At 44.0% G+C, this 20,910-nt stretch overlaps 1 protein-coding gene and 1 long non-coding RNA gene across 2 annotated transcripts in view; both read left to right on the top strand.

Moving 5' to 3' along the window:
• LOC143718281 (NACHT, LRR and PYD domains-containing protein 3-like) overlaps positions 1-7,723 on the top strand; it is a 62,709-nt gene extending 54,986 nt beyond the window's left edge. Inside the window, exons 10-11 of the mRNA XM_077209309.1 lie at positions 348-394; positions 6,242-7,723. Coding sequence (XP_077065424.1) covers positions 348-394; positions 6,242-6,795 — 601 coding nt within the window. The 3' untranslated portion in view covers positions 6,796-7,723. The remainder of the gene's footprint in view (positions 1-347; positions 395-6,241) is intronic.
• Positions 7,724-19,691: 11,968 nt separating this feature from the next.
• On the top strand, positions 19,692-20,225 carry LOC143718391 (uncharacterized). The gene is made up of 3 exons (XR_013196356.1): positions 19,692-19,815; positions 19,911-19,969; positions 20,050-20,225. It is a non-coding gene; the product is annotated as an uncharacterized LOC143718391 (long non-coding RNA).
• Positions 20,226-20,910: the final 685 nt, after the last annotated feature.

Here is a 20,910-nt window from a genome sequence, read left to right as displayed (position 1 = left end):
ACATTCATTAGTAAAAATAAGAATTTGAAGACTTTTTATGGCCTTAAATTTGAAAAATCTAATTCAAGACTTTTTAAGGATCCGCCGGAACCCTGAAATGTGTGTGTACGTGTGAAAGAGTGTGTATGAGAAAGAGAGTGTGTATGTGTGTGTTTGTGTGTGTGTGTGTGTGTGTGTGTGTGTGTGAACTGATGATAATCTGATGGAGAGAAAACACAGCTGTGTGTGTGTGCGTGTGTGTGTGTGTGTGTGTGTGTGTGTGTGTGTGTGTGTGTGTGTGTGTGTGTGTGTGTGTGTGTGTGTGTGTGTGTGTTTACTGATTAACTGTCACTGTGTGTGTTTTGTAGTGTGGATCATGGAGGAGAGATCAGGATTGAAGCAGGACTACGAAAATGTATGTCTCTACACACCCACACACACACAAACACAAACAATCAATCACACACACACACACTCACTCTCTGTCACTCAGGCCCCATCCACACTACTACGTTTTACTTTAGAAACGGAGATCTTTTGCTACGTTTGCACCTCCCATCCAGACTAAGGCCCTGTAACCCGAAGGTTTACGAGGCTATCCCTCCAGTGAAGCGGTCTGTTATGATGCAACTGTGTCCGTCAGCTGCCGCTTCCTGGAGAGGTGATCCTCGTCGTCCCTCTAAAGCCTGTAAGTTCTCGTCTGCTCTTACGGGCAAGGCTTACAAAGCTTGTGGGCATGCCACTTCCTCTCTGTATGTCATGACTTTGCTCCAGGTCCACCAGGCCCAGGCACTCATGAACATGCACAAGGGTAGCCCGGACCGTGAGCTCATGGGTGAGCTCCGCACTGCAACTGACTTCCCCCTCCGGGCCACGAAGGTTGCAGCTCACGCAATCGGTTTGGCGATGTCCACACTTGTGGTCCAGGAGCGCCATCTCTGGCTCAACCTGGCTGACATGAAAGAAGCGGACAAGGTTCGGTTCCTGGACTCTCCCATTTCCCAGGTTGGGTTATTCGGCGACGCTGTAGAGAATTTTGCCCAACAGGTCTCTACAGCGCAGAAGCAGACGGAGGCTATCCGACACATCCTGCCCCGGCGGGACGCTGCTGCCTTCACCCGCCCGCTGAGGTCAGATCCTCCGCCTGCTCGTCACCGAGGGCGCCCGCCTGCAGCCGCCTCAGCTCCCGCTGGACCATAGCAGCAGCCTACACCCAGGTCCCGGCGTGGAACCGGCCGCGGAAGGGGCGTCCAGCCTGCTCCAGGCGCTGCCAAGCCAGGTGGTAAGCGACAGCATAAAAGACGCTGAACCTGGACGGGCCCCCCCAGGGATGGAGAAGTTGCTCTTGGAGTGGTCACCGATCCACTCCCTCTGGCCGGTTGGAGGGTTGGCTAGAGCTTTTTGTTATGTGTGTGTTTGTTCCGCCGCTGACTCCTATAAAAACGGGGTCAGCGGTACCCACATTTTCAGGAAAAGAGCAAATTTCTCTATTCCTGGGTCCGAAGAGGACCAGTCTGGCGGGTGTGACCCTGTATAGCTCTTATCCTGATGGTGAAGGATTTCATATAGCCGCTCCTCCAGCCGGAATGAAGGCCAATTGTAAACTCGTCCTTCATGCTACTAGGTGGTGGGTCGGTAGATGCAGCCATTGGCTTCCTCCATATGATGTCCGCTTCAGCGCTAGCTTCATGACCGGGTCCCGAGGTGACCGTGGCAGAGCAGCTCTCCCTGTGTAACTATAGTTCATCCCGGTCTGCTGCCAAACCCTCTTCAACTGAGGGGCCATGTATATAGGGCGTGTTTTAACGGGGGCCTGGGCGACCCTCGAGTACACGGGCATTCATGCATCGAGTTGTTAGACATTACGACCGTTGCACAAGCTTCCTTTGCATGTCACAACTAACCCGCAACCTCCTTGAAGTCAAAAGCTTGTGAGGACGCTTTGTTCCACTCTTCCCGCTTTACTCAATCGTGCCGCCAACGAGCCTCACAATAGTTATAGCTAGGGCAAGTTGAGACTCCATCCCCTGGGGTTCAGCTGGGTCATGACCATTCCGGGGCCGCTCAGTTGCCTCTCCGGTAGGGCTGGACCAGAACATTCGAATATTCGTTCGGTGGGTTGGTATTCGATTTGAAAATGTGACATTCGAATATTAGGGGTTTTTTTTGCACACCTGGCATCCCCCTCGAAACGGTTCTCATTCGCGCTTTAATATGTTATACACTATAAAATCTGGTGAAATATAATACTTAATAAATATATTTGCTTCTTCTTGGACTACTAAAAGTGTTCCTGCAACTGGAGTATTCTCTGGCTAGAGCGCAGAACAGTGGAGTTTGTATGGAGATAAGTGCATGCCTTAGCTTGTACTTTGGGTTAAGCTGCGTTGCTTTGACATTGTGTAAAATAGAATAATAGAAATAAAATGTATTATCCTTTTTACCTGTTATCAATCTAAATTTATCTACTGCGAAATATAGGAGAAATTTAGTTTTTCTATATTTAAATTTCGCTTTATTTATTAAAATTTCATTTTTATTTATTAAAATTTCATTTTTATTTATTAAAATTTCGTTTTTATTTTTTATTTATTTAAATTTCGTTTTTATTTATTGAAATCTACCCTACTTTGTCAGTGAGAAAAATATTATAAGACTACCTTATTAAAAATACTGCTTAAGTTAAAAGACCTGTGTATGTGTGTGTGTGTTTTATATCACTAGTGCAGTGTCCATTCTCGAAGCATAGAAGCCTTGCTCGCGTGAGGCGTGCCGCTTCTTTATTTAAATCTAGCCTACTTTGTCAGTAATTTGTAGGTGAGAAAAATATGAAACTAACTTATTAAAAATATTGATTAAGTTAACGGAGTTAACACTAGTGCAGTGTCCGTTCTCGGAGCATATAAGCTCTGCACGCTGTTCTGTAGTTTATTAAAAGTTTATTAATTCTCAACGTGTCGCGTCTCGCCTGTCTATCTATATTGCACCAAATACAACACTGCACTCCCTTGTGAAGTAGTTTGGATGAACGGTTCTCGAAATAATCAAAATGCAAACGGAAACAAACACACACATTTGCACACACACGTACATTTGCACACACACAAGGTCTCTCGCTCTCTCCCTCTCTGTCGTGTCCGCGCTACACGGTTTGGAGCTCGCGAACTCTAGATTCCGGGAGATTTGAACTAATTTGCGGGCATCAGGGAGTCGCTATTAATATGCTGGAGACTTCCGGGAGACTTGGGATGTCTGAGACATATAGAGATTCCGAAGTTTCGAATATTCGATGTCCATAACTACCGAAGCTTCGAAAGTCAAAAAATGGTATCCGGACCAGCCCTACTCTCCGGTCTCCCTGCCAGTTGTGTTTCTGTCAGAGCGGATAACCCTTGGACAGACACTGGCTCTCATCTGCCCCAGGGGCCAAAATAGTCCCCAGTGAGCCTTCCCAAATCGACTGTGACTCAGGGTTGTCTGGCGCCTGCTCAAGTCAGTGAATTCATCACACTCATGTTGAGCAGAAATGCTCCTGAATTTCAGTGAAGTTCATCGCACTCAGGTGTTGAGCAGTAGTGCTCCTGTTGCTCAGTGAATTCATCGCACTCATGTGTTGAGCAGCAGTGCCCCTGAGGCTCAGTGATCCTTTCACACTCAGTACTGAGCAGAAATGCTCCTGTAGTTCAGTGAAGTTCTTCGCATTCGAGAGATGAGCAGAAATGCTCCTGTAGCTCAGTGAATTTATCACACTCAAGTTTTGAGCAGAAATGCTCCTGTAGCTCAGTGAAGTTCTTCACACCCAAGTGTTGGGCAGAAATGCTCCTGAAAGCTCAGTGAACTTATCTCTCTCTAGTGCTGAGCAGAAATGCTCCTGAAGCTCAGTGATCTTCACATGTAGTGTTAAGCAGTGCTCCTGTCTTTTTGCGAAAGTTGCTTGCACTTACGGTCCCAAGTCAGGAGGGAACAGGTCTTCCTAGTTGCCCCATATTGGCCCAACTCGACCTAGTTCCCATCGACAGCCTTTCTGACTTCCCCTGAACACATTTTCAGGGACGGGCACGATGGTACCCGCGTTCTACCCAAGAGACTGAAAAACAGTCCTACACTGAACGCGGAGGTTCAGATGGCTATCACAGGTACATGTGGTAGATATCATCACTTCTGCAAGCACCCCCTAGAAATGGGTAGCGTTAAAGTGGAACCTAGTCGTTGAGTGCGTCTTCTCTCCAGAGGAGATCCTGAAAGCTTTCGATCATTTCAGTGCTCTCTTTCCTGCAAGATGGGTTGGAGTAGGCTGTTTTAACTTCACCCTCAAAATGATGTTGCCTTGGTGTTTAAACAATTCTCATCGTGATGCAGAAGCATGGAGAAGCACGTCCTGATCGTCAGGTTCCTGAGGAGCAAGGTAATGTAAATCCTTGCGTCCCTCTTTATCCTCTTGGGCCTTATCTCTGGTCCAACTGCACTGCAGAGACTGCCATTGAGCCACTGCAGGCAGTGAGTTAAAAATTCTGTTATCAGTTCTCCTGCTCGCATGGTCTCCCGTAATAGGAGCAGGTGGTGAGCCTGCAAGCGCTGCCCCGGAGGAGGCAGATCCAGCCCTGGCTTTCTCTGTCTGTTCGCTTATAGTGGTTAGATGTGTACAGATCGCAAGCCATAGACCTCATACCAGCTCTTATCTGTTAGGAATTCAGCAGAGAGGGAAGGGTGTTTCCAAGCAAAATTGTCCACTTAGTGCCTATTTTCATTTCTGTGAAAAATTCCGAAATGCAACATGTCCACCTAGGTGTTGACGATATGCTTTGCTAAACAGATTCTAGAGTTGGGGGCTGGACGACACCTAGTTGAACCGCTGCTTCCCGTGGGCTCCCTTCTCATGAAGCCAGTTTCAGGTTCAAGTGTTGGCTTGCTGCGCCATTCCCCTCCTATGGACTGGATACGGGCTCTTTTCTACTCCAGTTGAGTTCCCTTAAGCCGAACCCTGCTGAGTTCCTCCATACCCCTCCGACGCCCGACGTGCGGAACGTCTGGTGTTAGGCCTACCACTCGTAAGCAGTGTGGAACCTGTGTTAGGCTGGGTCCATATGTTGTGGTCGCTACGGCGGCCCCATATGTGTATTCTTCTACGATACGGCTACCTACGGTCGAGCCCGTTTCTTCCCTCGGCAGAGTCTATCTGCCGTCACTGTCCGGTGAGTCTCCCCCGTCTCAGGCTGGAGACACCCCAGTGACATTCCGGTCATACTGCCCGGTCATCCACCCAGTTCATATGTGTATTCTCCACTTTACCTACCTCTGGGTAGGATGTGGCTTCCGCAACGTCCCTTCCTTCCAATGTACGGGAACGCTTTCCCAGTGGTCCTGTAGGAACAGCAGTGACTTCCCTCGCCTAAGCCCTGTCCTTCCCCGCCTTAAAATTGAGGGGGTATCAGGAGACTTTGGTCTAGGCAATAGAAGGTGGCAGCTTTAGTGGCGATGTCAAAGTGTCTACCCATTCAGTTGAGTCAACTACGTCCGACATTATCGACTGAAAGGGAACGTCCTGGTTGCGTATGCAACCCATCGTTGCCTGAAGAAGGGAATGGAGGACGTAGTCCCCTTGCCACTACCGCTGGACCACCGCTGACTCTCGGGTCCTCAGCGAAAAAGCAACTAGTGCGTGCATCCAATTCCGTATTTATATCCGCGCCGCGGGGGCAGAGTGTGTGATGCGAATCACGCACGCCAATTCCATTGATGTCGGTTTTGGGTTAAGCCGGGAAGAACCAGCGGATGTCGGGATCATTTTATAAATAAAGTTGTGGTTTACACAGGCACGCGCATGCCCAGTGTAGGTGAATGGTCACGTGATCTGCATTTTCAGTCGTTTTAATGTGGATGGAGATCAATTCTAATACGCAGCTAAAATGCTGGTGTGGACGGAGATCGTATTCGTTTTAATTCTCCGTTTCTAAACGAAAACGCAGTAGTGTGGATGGGGCCTCACACACAAACTCTCTCTCTCTCTCTCCCTCACAAACACACACGCTCACACATACACTCTCTCTCACACACACTCTCACACATAAACACACACACTGTTGCTCTCTCACACACACATACACACACACACACACACACACACTGATGTGTTTTCTCTCCATCAGATTATCATCAGTTCACACACACACACACACACACACACACACACACACACACACACACACACACACACACACACACACACACACACACACTCACTGATGTGTTTTCTCTCCATCAGATTATCATCATCTCACTCTGGATCTGAACACAGTGAATAAAGTCCTCTGTCTGTCTGAGAATAACAGAGTGATTACTAACACTTACCCAGAGGTCCAGCCGTATCCTGCTCATCCAGACAGATTTGATGGATATAATCCTCAGGTGTTGTGTAGAGAGAGTGTGGGTGGACGCTGTTACTGGGAGATTGAGTGGAGTGATGGTGTGGATATCTCAGTGTCATATAAGAGCATCAGCAGGAAGGGACGGGGTAAAAGGTGTGTGTTTGGATACAATGATATGTCCTGGAGTTTGATCTGCACTCCCTCTAGTTACTCATTCTGGCACAATAACATAGAGACTAAACTTCCTGTAGAGTCCATCAGCGGTAGAATAGGAGTGTATGTGGATTACAGTGCAGGAACTCTGTCCTTCTACAGCGTCGACAGAGACACAACAAGCCTCATACACACAGTCAAGACCACATTCACACAAACACTCTATCCTGGGATTGGGTTCAGGGTTTATTTTTCTGGATCATCAGTGGAACTGTTGATGAATGAGAATAGACTTTAGAGATATTCTACCCATAATGCTTTGAGCTGCATGATAAATCAGTTACACTGAGATGTTATAGAGTCTCTTATTGTCTCTTCATTACATTACAGTTTTTTACAGTCGCTAGGACACATTTCTCAATACTTAGGTCACTTTTTCAAAACTCTTCACACAGTGAGCACAACAGAAGTATATGTGGGCTAAACTCTGGATCATTTATCATTGCTTTGGCACAAAATGCATTCAATGACTAATTCTTCTTTTCAGTGAATTCTAAACAGTAGAGAGGTGTGCTTGTTTTACAGAAGAAAACATTGTATAATGCTACCTGTTGTTAGTGTTTTTTAGGCCATTGTTTTGTGGGTGACAAAGTGTATTTGTTTTCTGTCAACCTTTGCTAGTGTGATGGAAGAATATGTTTATTTGAGACATGTATGAAGTGATATGGTAGTTTTAGTGCATTTTGAAAGTGAAAGGAACTGCTGTGCCGAGCTGAAAGTTTGTTTGGAGAACTGTGTGAAGAGTTCTGAGAAAGTGACCTAAGTATTGAGAAATGTGTCCTAGCGACTGTAAAAAACTGTAATACTACAGTAAAATAACATGTCAGAATAAATGTGTGTAATGAATCCTCATACACACAGAAAGATCAGTGTGTGTTTGTGAGTCACGATGAGTGACGGTGTGTATCTGTGCTTTTCTCAAACTATATCCAGTTGTATTGTATTGTCACATAAATCATTTTATAATTACTATCAAAATTACCTTTCAATGAAATGTATCATTCTATCATGTATCATTTAATTTGTTGTAAAATTGATACATGTCAATTTATTAATAAATGTGAAATATATAAACCCAAATCATCTGATCATACTGTAAACACTTGATCAATTATTGTTATATTATCCAGTTTACTTTAAATAAACCTCCTGAACAGAACTGAATTTACACACCTGGTGTTATTGTTAAAATGTCTCATCTTCAAATATGATTTTGGTCATATTGCAAATCCCACAATGACACATTATATGAACTTTTCTTTATTAGAGGCCCACTGAGAAGTAAATGAATAGTTGAAATAAATTCGTTATTTTCTTGCAGAACAAGTATTCTGGTCGCTTGATAAACTTAGGATTGAGCCACCGTATTCACTTGGACTATTTTAACGATGTCTTTAATAACTTTTCGGGGCTGGCAAGTTTCAATCCCTTAAGAAGTCTATGGAGGAGTGATCCAGCTCCCAGATTTAATCTTAATTCGTGTTACGAAGATGAACGAAGGTCTTACGGGGTTGAACAACATGAGGGAGAGAAATTACTGACAGAATTTTTATTTTTGGGTGAACTATCCCTGTAAATCATACACTGTTTTAACATGTATTTTTAACTTAATAGCATTTGTAGCTGTTTGCATATTAATACTGTAATATTTGGGTGCAGAAACCATTTATACCAGATATTACAGATTTGCATATTAGACAGAATATCATACTCTTTCATAGCCAGTTATTATTATTTTCTTGGATGCAAAAGAAAAATGCATCATGTGAATAGGACTTTTATTTTGGTCTGGGTGTGTGACGTCATAAGGCTGCGCCGCGCTCCTGCGTCTGTTGTGATTCGGCTGCTGAAAGGTTTGAGTTTTACACAAGTAATGTGTTTAAATCAATGCGAACCGTTTTGTCAATTCAATTTCTTTCATACAAGCCATGCACAATAAATGAAGCATTCTTGAAACATTGCAATGCTTTATTTAACAAAATGATGAAGACGTTATTTTGGGGAGTATGTCACAGGTCGGGGCGGGCCAATCAGGCTGCACCCGCCCCTGAGACCCCTACCACCCTCGGGGAGTCGGACAGAGGCCAGGCAAGGAGGACAGACAACAAGACTTCAAGTAAACAGTATTTTATTGCAGTTTATTTATTCGCTGTTTTCCAATGGAAAGGACGAGTCGGGGCTCACGACTAAGAGGAGGCTGCTGCAGGACAATTCAGGTGCGTATTTCGGGGGACGCACCCCCTTCTTCCCAGGGAGAGAACGGGCCGGGACTTACTGCCAGAGGAACTGTGGTGGAGCAGTTGAGGTGCGTGTTTCGGGTATGTATTCTTCTTCGCAGCGAAAAGCAAACAGAGAACTTACGGCTGGGGAGCTTCACTGCAAAGCCGTCGGGTGAGTATACAGGCACGTAATCCTCTTCTACAGGTGACAGACAGAGAACTTACGGCTGGAGGGCTTCACTGCAAAGCAGTCAGTTGAGCATTCACCTACAGGTCCTTCACAATGGGCTGTCAGAATATACACTCAAATGTCTGTGGAGTACAACAGTGTTAGCCTCTTCTTATGTCTTTAGAACGTGATAGAAAACTCAGGTAAATAATGGACATCCAGCGGGTTTAAGTTCACACTTCACACATCAAAACAGTGCATCATATCACTTCATCTCTACAATTCAGCACTCAGTGGAAAATACATATATAGATGTCCGTCGCCCATTTTCTGACCTGGCATTCACATCAGGGAGTCCCACAGACACGAGAGAGGAGGATGGAAATTGATTGGACTATTCGGTCTCTCACCAACGATCTTACTATCCAGCGATTCCCTCCTTCCGGTTGAGTCGGTGTGCTCTTTCTCCCGAACTCACAGTGCCGCGCCCGTTTGCCGGCCCCACTTCCTCTTCTCCAACCCTCACGCTTCCTCCGAGATCCCCGTCCCCAAAAAGAACTGTCCTTTGGTCTGTACTCTCTCCTTTTATCCTCCCCTAATGGCAACGTGTCCCAATCTGGGGCTTCAATCCCCTCATGCACAGCTGCCGGCGATTTTAGCCAATCACCCAATTCGCGGGGATTTTTGCGCTAACCCGGAACTAGCCCGGTGTTCCGTTGTTATGGGTCCGGCGGGAGGCAATCTCGGTGAACATTAGTTCCGCCTTGCAAGGGAAAAAGTTGGAATTTCGTCACCTCGTGACAAGTACATCAACTAACCCAGTTAATAGCGTTTACTACGAAAACAGTCAATAACTTCACTGTCACACACTATAGTGTCACCAAATTCAGTTTACACACCACTGCTGTCCTGATGGTTATACTGCAACACTTAATAAGGTATAAAATTATATTTGCATAATTTTTTATGATTTTTATATATGGAAAATATTTAATAACTTCAGTGTAATAGACTGCATTGTTGCCAAATTCAGTTCACACATCACTGCTGTCCTGAAATGTTCCCGTTAAGTTCGAATCTGTGAATTTATTGTCAACTTTACTCAACTATGAGAGTTGACATCTCTATGCTGTATATGCAGAGACTTTCCCTTCAGAGTATCCCCACTCGAGCTTCTCGGGATTCGGACATTCAAGCTCTGTGTGTTTGTGACAGAATGAGCTTACACTCGTTCTCGTGCGCTCTGTCGTCTTGTGTGAGTTTGTGTTGTGTGTAACGCGGCTCGTGTGTACATCGGGTGTGTGATTTCTGTTGTGTGTGTCTTACAAGTGCTAATTGCACGCAGCTTATGTTCTTCACTGGCTGTGGGCTTTCATGTTATTTGTTACCTGTTGAATGTTCCCTCTGTGTGTTTCTCTGTCAACTCAAGTCTTCTTTTTCCCCCCTCTGTGTAGTTTTTCTTTTCTTTTATTATTAAATAACCTGTGTCCTCGCTTCATTCTTCACCCAACCCTGACATACTATTTATCCTACACCGTACCATTTTAATTTTCCTGATTATCATTTATTAGACCCATTTTAAATAAAATAACATAAATCACTGCTTATTCAGATTTTTTACAGAACAAAATGAATAGCCTAAAAACAATTAACATGCAATGGTAACTTATGAAATAGGGTATTACAAAGAAACACTAAAAAAGAAGATGTGTTTGACAAAATGATGAGTAAGGATGAAGGATGTCTGACGGGGAATACACCGACTGTACACCGACTGAGTGCAACTGGAACCGGTGCGTTTGAGAAGTCGTAACGACCAAATTACATTCATAATCGTCCTGAAAGTATGTTCCCGGCTTTACACACTTTACTTTAATACAGTTGGTTGAACGATTATAAAATACCCTCCGTCAACTATAAAAGTATAGTCAGTGTATATTTTAAATAACTGATTTTCTTTTTTTTACAGACTTTTGAAATTGTTCTTGACATATTTGTTTGCTAATTAATGCTTAACAATGTCTCTAAAGAAAACAAGTGGTGCTTTTAATATAAAATAAAAAAAGACCAGGGAAGTGAAGGAAGCAATTTTTTTTTGAAGAAGAAGTTTCCTTCTTTGGAAAACCACTGGATTTTAACAATAATGAGGAAACCGTTAGCATTACCTATAGACTGTAAAAAATATGGACATAGTGTCCGTGACGTCACCCGTAGGTTTCTGAAGACCGTCTTTGAAGCCTAACTGTGCGTTCACACCGCTGCCGGCTTGAGCGTCAAAGTGGCCGGAAGTCATTCATTTTCAATGAGAGCCTGCGGCAAGCTCCAGCGTGGCGCGTCTTGGACGGCGAGAGCGGCGAGGAGAAGTTGAAGTCAGGTCAACTTTATGGTAATGTGCTATGATGCGGTCCAGCGGCAACCAATGGGAATGTAGAAGTGCTCCCCTTGAGAGGATTCCAGAGAAAGCAGTAAACTTTGGTTCCGACCACATTAGTTCCCAAGCAAAATAGAGGAGAAGTTAATCATGTCTGTTTCAGGTTTCCCATTGCTTTATAACTTGTCCCTGTTTACGTACAGGGACATAAATAAATAAAAATTCCTGCGTGGACCAAGGTGTCTGAAATTGTTGGTGTTTCTGGTGAGTTGCTGATGGAAAAAATGCTAAAAGTGCTATAGCACGCAGATCAGTTGTTGATGCAAATCAATCAGTAAGGTTAAATGTACAATTTTTACAAAATCGTTTTTTGTATCTACATAATTAAATGTGCAACTATGATATGACTATTTACTGATGCTGTACTATAGCCTACTGTAGCCCGCCAAATTTCATTAGATGTCATTATCAGTGGTTATAATCACAGTTATCTAATTTCGCACTGTTACATTTTAAGTACAAAATATTTCTGACATATTTTAAAATGAAAGCAGTCACTTCTGTACGGAGCCCCCCTAGTCACACTTTGTCAAAAAAAATAATTATAACTATCTCGTGGCCTCAAGATAAGTAACTCGTGGCCTCAAAATAGTACTTTGTGGCCTCAAGATAGTATTTTGTGGCCTCAAGATATTAAAGTGTCTGACACATGGACCCTTTGTTATTAAACTGGACCCTGTAGTGCAATACTTCACATACTGTGCAATATTCTCTGTTTTAATATTCAGTGTGCAATGTAGTTTGCTGCAGTTCTGGTTCTATTTATTTACTAGTACTGCTCATCACAATTCTGTTAGTACAGTAATGTAAATCTTGTAAGCTGCATATCCAGTCCTTTATAATCATATTTTATAGCCTATATTTATACTTTTTACATGTATATATTTATTTACCAACTTCTATTATTATTTATATTCCTTTAAATGTCTTGATGTGCACATCAACTGTGACACAAGAATTGTCCCCCGGGTTATCAATAAAGAATCTCCGATTACGATTTTAAGTTAGCCCATAGTGGAGTGTGCAGACTGGTTCATTAATTGTTTAAGTGTTTCACGTTTTGGTAGTTTTGAATGTAAGAAAAGCATGTGTCCGTGTAGCCTTCAAAAAACGTCAGCAGAGGGCGTTCTAAGCTTAGGTTACGGTACCTCCGTCTGGCTGTATTTCCATATGTGTATTTCCCGGAAACTTTATTTCCCTGTTGACGACGGCAAGGAGCTGTAGAAGAACAGCAGATGATCATATGAATCATTGTGACGGCTTTACAGAGGTAAGAGTGTTTTAATTAGCACGGTGAACATTTAGTTAGATGGCAAATTACTGAGTTAAGATAACTGCAAGACTAGCTAGGTGTTCGAGCTGGAAGCATTAGCGATTCGCATATAAGTTAAGCAGACTAATTCAATGTTAACGGCTATCATTAGACTAACGGCCTCGTAAAGTCCGGTACAATTTGTAACGTTATAGTAACAGGAACAAAGCCACCTGTCGTTCATGTGGTGTTGTTCTATTTAGTTAACGATGGTGTCTGTCAACACTAGTTTTTGGCCATTGACAATTAGGCCTAGTGGATGCAGTGAAATATCAGTTATGTCTGTGTATCAAGTAATCATATAATAATAATAATAATAATAATTTATTTAATTTAGGCTATATAGCGCTTTTCAATAAACTCAGACTGTTTAGACCAGGGGTGTAAGGATACCTTCACGTCACGATTCGATACATCACGATAGTGAACTCCCGATTATTGCGATACTCCAGGACATGTTAAAAGGTGAACAAAAGATAAACTGTTGATTAAAATGCTAAATTTGTTTTACATTGTGTGTGTGTAAATGAATAGGTTTGAACTTGGTGCTGGAAACACAATGCACAGGACAATAGAGACACCAGAATAACAATATTCATGATTCTGAAGCTGAAAATACAGAATAATTATTTTAGACAAATATGCTTTCAATCTGCACAGACTAGATGTATTTAAAATAATGTCAGTCAATTTGTAATGGTAACATTTGGCATCATTAGGACACACAAATATTCCTCCATTGCATTATTATACACTATATTCAACATTATCGTAGTTTAATGTAGTACTACTGACATTAAAACTCTGAAAACTTTCTCACACAGTAATTATTATTTTGGGTGAACTATCCACGATACATATTGTCACTATCCACGATATTGTTGCATTTTTGTATTGCGATAAATTGTGACACGATATATTGTTACACCCCTAGAGCACACTAACTTAAAGGAACACTCCAGCGTTTTTTGAAATAGGGCTTATTCACCGTCTCCCCTACATTTAGATAGGTGGGCAAATGCATTTTTGTCTCAGTGCATGCATTGTGTTAGTCTGGCAGCGCCGCCGTCGCAAGCTTAGCTTAGCATAATGAATGGAATCCTATGTTGTCAGGTAGCATGTCCTGAGTAAAAGTGATTAAAAAAAAATGAATTACTTCTTGTGGCCTGCTTATTCACAACGAGTACAAATAGGAATGCAGATTAAGACTAGGCGATTTCCTAGGCAGAAATTGATTTGGGACTATATGAGGGGGAAGCACAGGCCACAAAGAACTAAAGCTTGCCACAAAGAACGGGCAAAAGTAATGATTATGCATGAAACATTTGAATTGTTTATTAATAAACTAGTTTTCTAAAGTTTAACTAATTAGGTCTAATAAAGTTGACGAAGCAGACTCGCCATCTTCACAGTAGTGAACGCGCCTATAGAGAGAAATGCACACTTCATAGTAATTAGCCTACATAAGTAGAGAGTAGCCCATTTGTTTTAGTTTTTAATTGTTTTTTTTAAAGCTTTTTTAAAAAAACATTTCAAGCTTTCTATACGTTCTCAGGTCTGTGAGACAAGTATCGTATATGCTGAGTTTCAGTTCATTTATGAGAAGCTGCCTCCAGGTCACGCGCCGGCGCCTCCGTGTCCTGATTATATTGTCTATTATATTTGCTTCTTATTTATTAATCCAGGCAAATTTGTTGATGAAACATTGATTAAAATGGAGATACAACTTATACAAAACGAAATTTTCAAGCAAAAATAAAATTCGAAGATAGCTGGGTATTATTTGATTATTTGAAAATCGCACCCCTCCAGCACATGCACACACACATGCATATATAGGCTACACACCAGGGGCCCGTTTCAATAAGGAGGTTCAACCAACTCTGAGTTAAAACTTGAACTCTGAGTTGACTTACCCTGAGTTGGGAAACTCTGAGTTTTCGGTTTCAGAACAGCTGAAATGAGTAAGTTCAATCAACTCTAAGTTGACTGACTCTGAGTTAAGCGCGTGCACCACAACTATAAAAAGCCATTATCAATGGAGCGCAGATATTATGAGTCACCATGGTAACAGCGCCAGACAAAAAGAGGTCTGCATATTTCTCACCAACAGTACGCAAACATTTTTTTCAGCAACAGGGCAGCAGCGGCGATCGAGAGAGTTAGTTTGGGAGAAAATAGTTGCTCGAGTCAATGCGTAAGTTTACATTTTAATTACTGTTATACAGTGCTGGGTGTAATTACCAAGTAATCTAAATACTGTAATTAAATTAAAGGGATTACTCTTAATTCTTCTGAAATATAAAGTAAAATATGATGTCATTGCATTAAATACTGCATAGACTATAGAACAATTCTGTATAAAACAACAGTGGATTTAACATAACATGTTTTAAAGGTATATTTTTAATGTAACCTTCTCTCTCTACACACTTTGGTCAATTCAAGAATAATTCATGCAAATGTATATTGTTAATTTGAAAGCATTAAAAGCGCAGTTTATTTTCTCTTTTTGTATTGTTCAATTGGTTGAGCTTGATATGGGATTTATAAAGTAATTAGTAATAAGTAGACCAATACTTTCTACAGATAGTAATTATTACATTAATCACTGTTGAAGATGTCATTTGTAGTTAGTAATTAATAACTATTTTAGAGTAACTTGCCCAACTGTTATAATATCAGAGGTGAAACTGGAAGAACAGTATGTTATTCAACCTAATTATAATTTTGATGTAGGTGCAATCCTGCAGACATTAAAAGAACATGGCAGCAGCTGAAAATGAAATATAAAAACATAATTCAGTCAGGTAAGGCTTGAGCATATCATGGATGTAGGCTACCTGACTTTACAAACATTTGACATATTAAATAACTAAATAGCATCCAGTGTCTTGCAGTGCAGCAGCATTTTTGACATAGGTCTAATTAACACAATTAAATGTTCATTCTCATTTGACTTCTCAGCCAACAGAAAGAAGGAAGAGGCTCGCAAAGATGGAGATGCAGAGGAGATGGAGATGCAGAGGAGATGGAGATGCAGAGGAGATGGAGATGGAGATGGAGAGGAGATGGAGATGCAGAGGAGATGGAGAGGAGATGGAGATGCAGAGGAGATGGAGATGCAGAGGAGATGGAGATGGAGAGGAGATGGAGATGCAGAGGAGATGGAGATACAGTGGAGATGGAGATGGAGAGGAGATGGAGAGGAGATGGAGATGCAGAGGAGATGGAGATGCAGAGGAGATGGAGTGGAGATGGAGAGGAGATGGAGATTCAGAGGAGATGGAGATGCAGAGGAGATGGAGATGGAGAGGAGATGGAGATGCAGAGGAGATGGAGATGCAGAGGAGATGGAGATGCAGAGGAGATGGAGATGGAGAGGAGATGGAGATGCAGAGGAGATGGAGATGGAGAGGAGATGGAGATGCAGAGGAGATGGAGATGGAGATGCAGAGGAGATGGAGATGGAGAGGAGATGGAGATGCAGAGGAGATGGAGATGCAGAGGAGATGGAGATGGAGAGGAGATGGAGATGCAGAGGAGATGGAGATGGAGAGGAGATGGAGATGCAGAGGAGATGGAGATGCAGAGGAGATGGAAATGCAGAGGAGATGGAGATGCAGAGGAGATGGAGAGGAGATGGAGATGCAGAGGAGATGGAGATGCAGAGGAGATGGAGATGCAGAGGAGGTGGAGATGCAGAGGAGATGGAGATGCAGAGGAGATGAAGATCCAGAGGAGATGGAGATGCAGAGGAGATGGAGATGCAGAGGAGATGGAGATGAGATGGAGATGCAGAGGAGATGGAGATGCAGAGGAGATGGAGATGAGATGGAGATGCAGAGGAGATGGAGATGCAGAGGAGATGAGATGGAGATGCAGAGGAGATGGAGATGCAGAGGAGATGGAGATGCAGAGGAGATGGAGATGAGATGGAGATGCAGAGGAGATGGAGATGCAGAGGAGATGGAGATGCAGAGGAGATGGAGATGCAGAGGAGATGGAGATGAGATGCAGATGAGATGGAGATGCAGAGGAGATGGAGATGCAGAGGAGATGGAGATGGAGAGGAGATGGAGATGCAGAGGAGATGGAGATGGAGAGGAGATGGAGATGCAGAGGAGATGGAGATGCAGAGGAGGTGGAGATGCAGAGGAGATGGAGATGCAGAGGAGATGGAGATGCAGAGGAGATGGAGATGCAGAGGAGATGGAGATGCAGAGGAGGTGGAGATGCAGAGGAGATGGAGATGCAGAGGAGGTGGAGATGCAGAGGAGATGGAGATGCAGAGGAGATGAAGATGCAGAGGAGATGCAGAGGAGATGGAGATGCAGAGGAGATGGAGATGCAGAGGAGATGGAGATGCAGAGGAGATGGAGATGCAGAGGAGATGGAGATGGAGAGGAGATGGAGATGCAGAGGAGATGGAGATGCAGAGGAGATGGAGATGCAGAGGAGATGGAGATGGAGAGGAGATGGAGATGCAGAGGAGATGGAGATGGAGAGGAGATGGAGATGCAGAGGAGATGGAGATGCAGAGGAGATGGAGATGCAGAGGAGATGGAGATGGAGAGGAGATGGAGATGCAGAGGAGATGGAGATGCAGAGGAGATGGAGATGGAGAGGAGATGGAGATGGAGAGGAGATGGAGAGGAGATGGAGAGGAGATGGAGATGGAGAGGAGATGGAGATGCAGAGGAGATGGAGATGGAGAGGAGATGGAGATGGAGAGGAGATGGAGATGCAGAGGAGATGGAGATGCAGAGGTGATGGAGATGCAGAGGAGATGGAGATGGAGAGGAGATGCAGAGGAGATGGAGATGCAGAGGAGATGGAGATGGGGAGGAGATGGAGATGCAGAGGAGATGGAGATGCAGAGGAGATGGAGATGCAGAGGAGATGGAGATGGAGAGGAGATGGAGATGCAGAGGAGATGGAGATGCAGAGGAGATGGAGAGGAGATGGAGATGCAGAGGAGATGGAGATGCAGAGGAGATTGAGATGCAGAGGAGGTGGAGATGCAGAGGAGATGGAGATGCAGAGGAGATGAAGATGCAGAGGAGATGCACAGGAGTTGGAGATGCAGAGCAGATGGAGATGCAGAGGAGATGGAGAGGAGATGGAGATGGAGAGGAGATGGAGATGCAGAGGAGATGGAGAGGAGATGGAGATGCAGAGGAGATGGAGATGCAGAGGAGATGCAGAGGAGGTGGAGATGCAGAGGAGATGGAGATGCAGAGGAGATGGAGATGCAGAGGAGGTGGAGATGCAGAGGAGATGGAGATGCAGTGGAGATGGAGATGCAGAGGAGATGGAGATGCAGAGGAGATGGAGATGGAGAGGAGATGGAGATGCAGAGGAGATGGAGATGCAGAGAAGATGGAGATGCAGTGGAGATGGAGATGCAGAGGAGATGGAGATGCAGAGGAGATGGAGATGCAGAGGAGATGGAGATGCAGAGGAGATGGAGATGCAGTGGAGATGGAGATGCAGAGGAGGTGGAGATGCAGAGGAGATGGAGATGCAGAGGAGGTGGAGATGCAGAGGAGATGGAGATGCAGAGGAGATGAAGATGCAGAGGAGATGCAGAGGAGATGGAGATGCAGAGGAGATGGAGATGCAGAGGAGATGGAGATGCAGAGGAGATGGAGATGCAGAGGAGATGGAGATGGAGAGGAGATGGAGATGCAGAGGAGATGGAGATGGAGAGGAGATGGAGATGCATAGGAGATGGAGATGCAGAGGAGATGGAGATGCAGAGGAGATGGAGATGGAGAGGAGATGGAGATGCAGAGGAGATGGAGATGGAGAGGAGATGGAGATGCAGAGGAGATGGAGATGCAGAGGAGATGGAGAGGAGATGGAGAGGAGATTGAGATGCAGAGGAGATGGAGATGGAGAGGAGATGGAGATGGAGATGGAGAGGAGATGGAGAGGAGATGGAGATGCAGAGGAGATGGAGATGCAGAGGAGATGGAGATGCAGAGGAGATGGAGATGCAGAGGAGATGGAGATGCAGAGGAGATGGAGATGCAGAGGAGATGGAGATGGAGAGGAGATGCAGAGGAGATTGAGATGCAGAGGAGATGGAGATGCAGAGGAGATGGAGATGCAGAGGAGATGGAGATGGAGAGGAGATGGAGATGCAGAGGAGATGGAGATGCAGAGGAGATGGAGATGGAGAGGAGATGGAGATGGAGAGGAGATGGAGATGCAGAGGAGATGGAGATGCAGAGGAGATGGAGATGCAGAGGAGATGGAGATGCAGAGGAGGTGGAGATGCAGAGGAGATGGAGATGCAGAGGAGATGAAGATGCAGAGGAGATGCAGAGGAGATGGAGATGCAGAGGAGATGGAGATGGAGAGGAGATGGAGATGGAGAGGAGATGGAGATGCAGAGGAGATGGAGATGCAGAGGAGATGGAGATGCAGAGGAGATGGAGATGCAGAGGAGATGCAGAGGAGATGGAGATGCAGAGGAGATGGAGATGCAGAGGAGATGCAGTGGAGATGGAGATGCAGAGGAGATGGAGATGCAGTGGAGATGGAGATGGAGAGGGAGATGCAGAGGAGATGGAGATGCAGAGGAGATGGAGATGGAGAGGAGATGGAGATGCAGAGGAGATGGAGATGCAGAGGAGATGGAGATGCAGTGGATATGGAGATGCAGAGGAGATGGAGATGCAGTGGAGATGGAGATGCAGAGGAGATGGAGATGCAGAGGAGATGGAGATGCAGAGGAGATGGAGAGGAGATGGAGATGCAGAGGAGATGGAGATGCAGAGGAGATGGAGATGCAGTGGAGATGGAGATGCAGAGGAGATGGAGATGCAGAGGAGATGGAGATGGAGATGCAGAGGAGATGGAGATGCAGAGGAGATGGAGATGCAGAGGAGATGGAGATGCAGAGGAGATGGAGATGCAGTGGAGATGGAGATGCAGATGAGATGGAGATGCAGAGGAGATGGAGAGGCAGAGGAGATGGAGATGCAGTGGAGATGGAGATGCAGAGGAGATGGAGATGGCCCTGAGCCTGAATGCTGGAAGGCCAATGGCTGAGGGAATTCCTGGAGGGACTTCATCAGAGCCAGTCACTCCCGAAGATTCAAGGGCCTTCATAATATGTAAGAGGTCTGCATATATGTTATTTTTTATATAGGCTGTTTTTGATATTTCCATATATTTTACTTTGGGTTGGGTTTTTTGTTGCTCCCAACAGATTCTGATGGTAATATCTGTCTTTTGGAGCCTCCTGTCCCAACAGAACCCCAGACAGTTGTAAGTAGCCTACTCAATACACCAGAAATTATGACAAATAGTATTATAAAATGTGCTCAACCAAATGCTCATCTTCACAGGACGATGGGGATGAAGAAACAGTTTCTGCTGCCACAGAGAGGCCTACAGAGGAAATGTTAATATTATGTGTCTACACATCAAACAATCTACACATTCACATTTCTTCACATTATTTATGTGGAGTAGCCTATAGCATCTAAGTTTATATATAAGTATAAACGGATATTCTTATCTCTCCCCCGTCCCCAGAGTGTGGAAGAACAGCAGGAGGAAGGTCCATCAACTTCTGGTGCACAGATGAACACAGTTCAGTGATTTTCAGTGAATGCCAAAGTTTAATTCTGTGGAATTTGTTTAGAACTACATGATGTAACTCTAATCTACTGTATTTTCAGTTGCCAGTTAAGACGTTATATAGACTTCATCTTATTTAAAAAATTGGGGGGAAAAAGAGCAATGAATAAATGTACCGAAAGAATGAATGAGGTGTTTAAACACCACTTCCTCTTTAAAAAAGGGGAGGAGACCGAAATAAACTCTGGGTTTACGGAAGTAAACCTGCTCCCGACCAGGTTAGGTTCACAGAGTAAGTTACCATGGTAACTGACTCTGAGTATAAGTTACCTCTCTTTCAGAAACGGGCTTGACTTACCCTGCTTTCTCAGGTTTGACTTACCTCCCATTCTGAAACAGAAAACCCAGAGTTTCCCTCATTTCATGGTTAACATACTCAGAGTTTTCACTTAACCTCCTTTCTGAAACAGGCCCCAGAGCATGTGAGTAAAGCAGAGCAGTGTGACGCTTAAATATAAGTTAAAAAACGTAAACATACGTTTCATATTTATGTTTAAATAATATAATGTTATTTTTTAAATTTCATCTATGTTGATTATATGAAAAGGGAACCGCATGAGATAAGG

This window comes from Siphateles boraxobius, unplaced genomic scaffold (genome assembly GCF_051911475.1).
Source record: "Siphateles boraxobius isolate OS27281-9 unplaced genomic scaffold, OSU_SipBor_1 61, whole genome shotgun sequence".
Lineage (NCBI taxonomy): Eukaryota > Metazoa > Chordata > Actinopteri > Cypriniformes > Leuciscidae > Siphateles > Siphateles boraxobius.
Note: the sequence above shows the minus strand (reverse complement) of the source record. Positions and strands in the feature narration are given on the sequence as shown.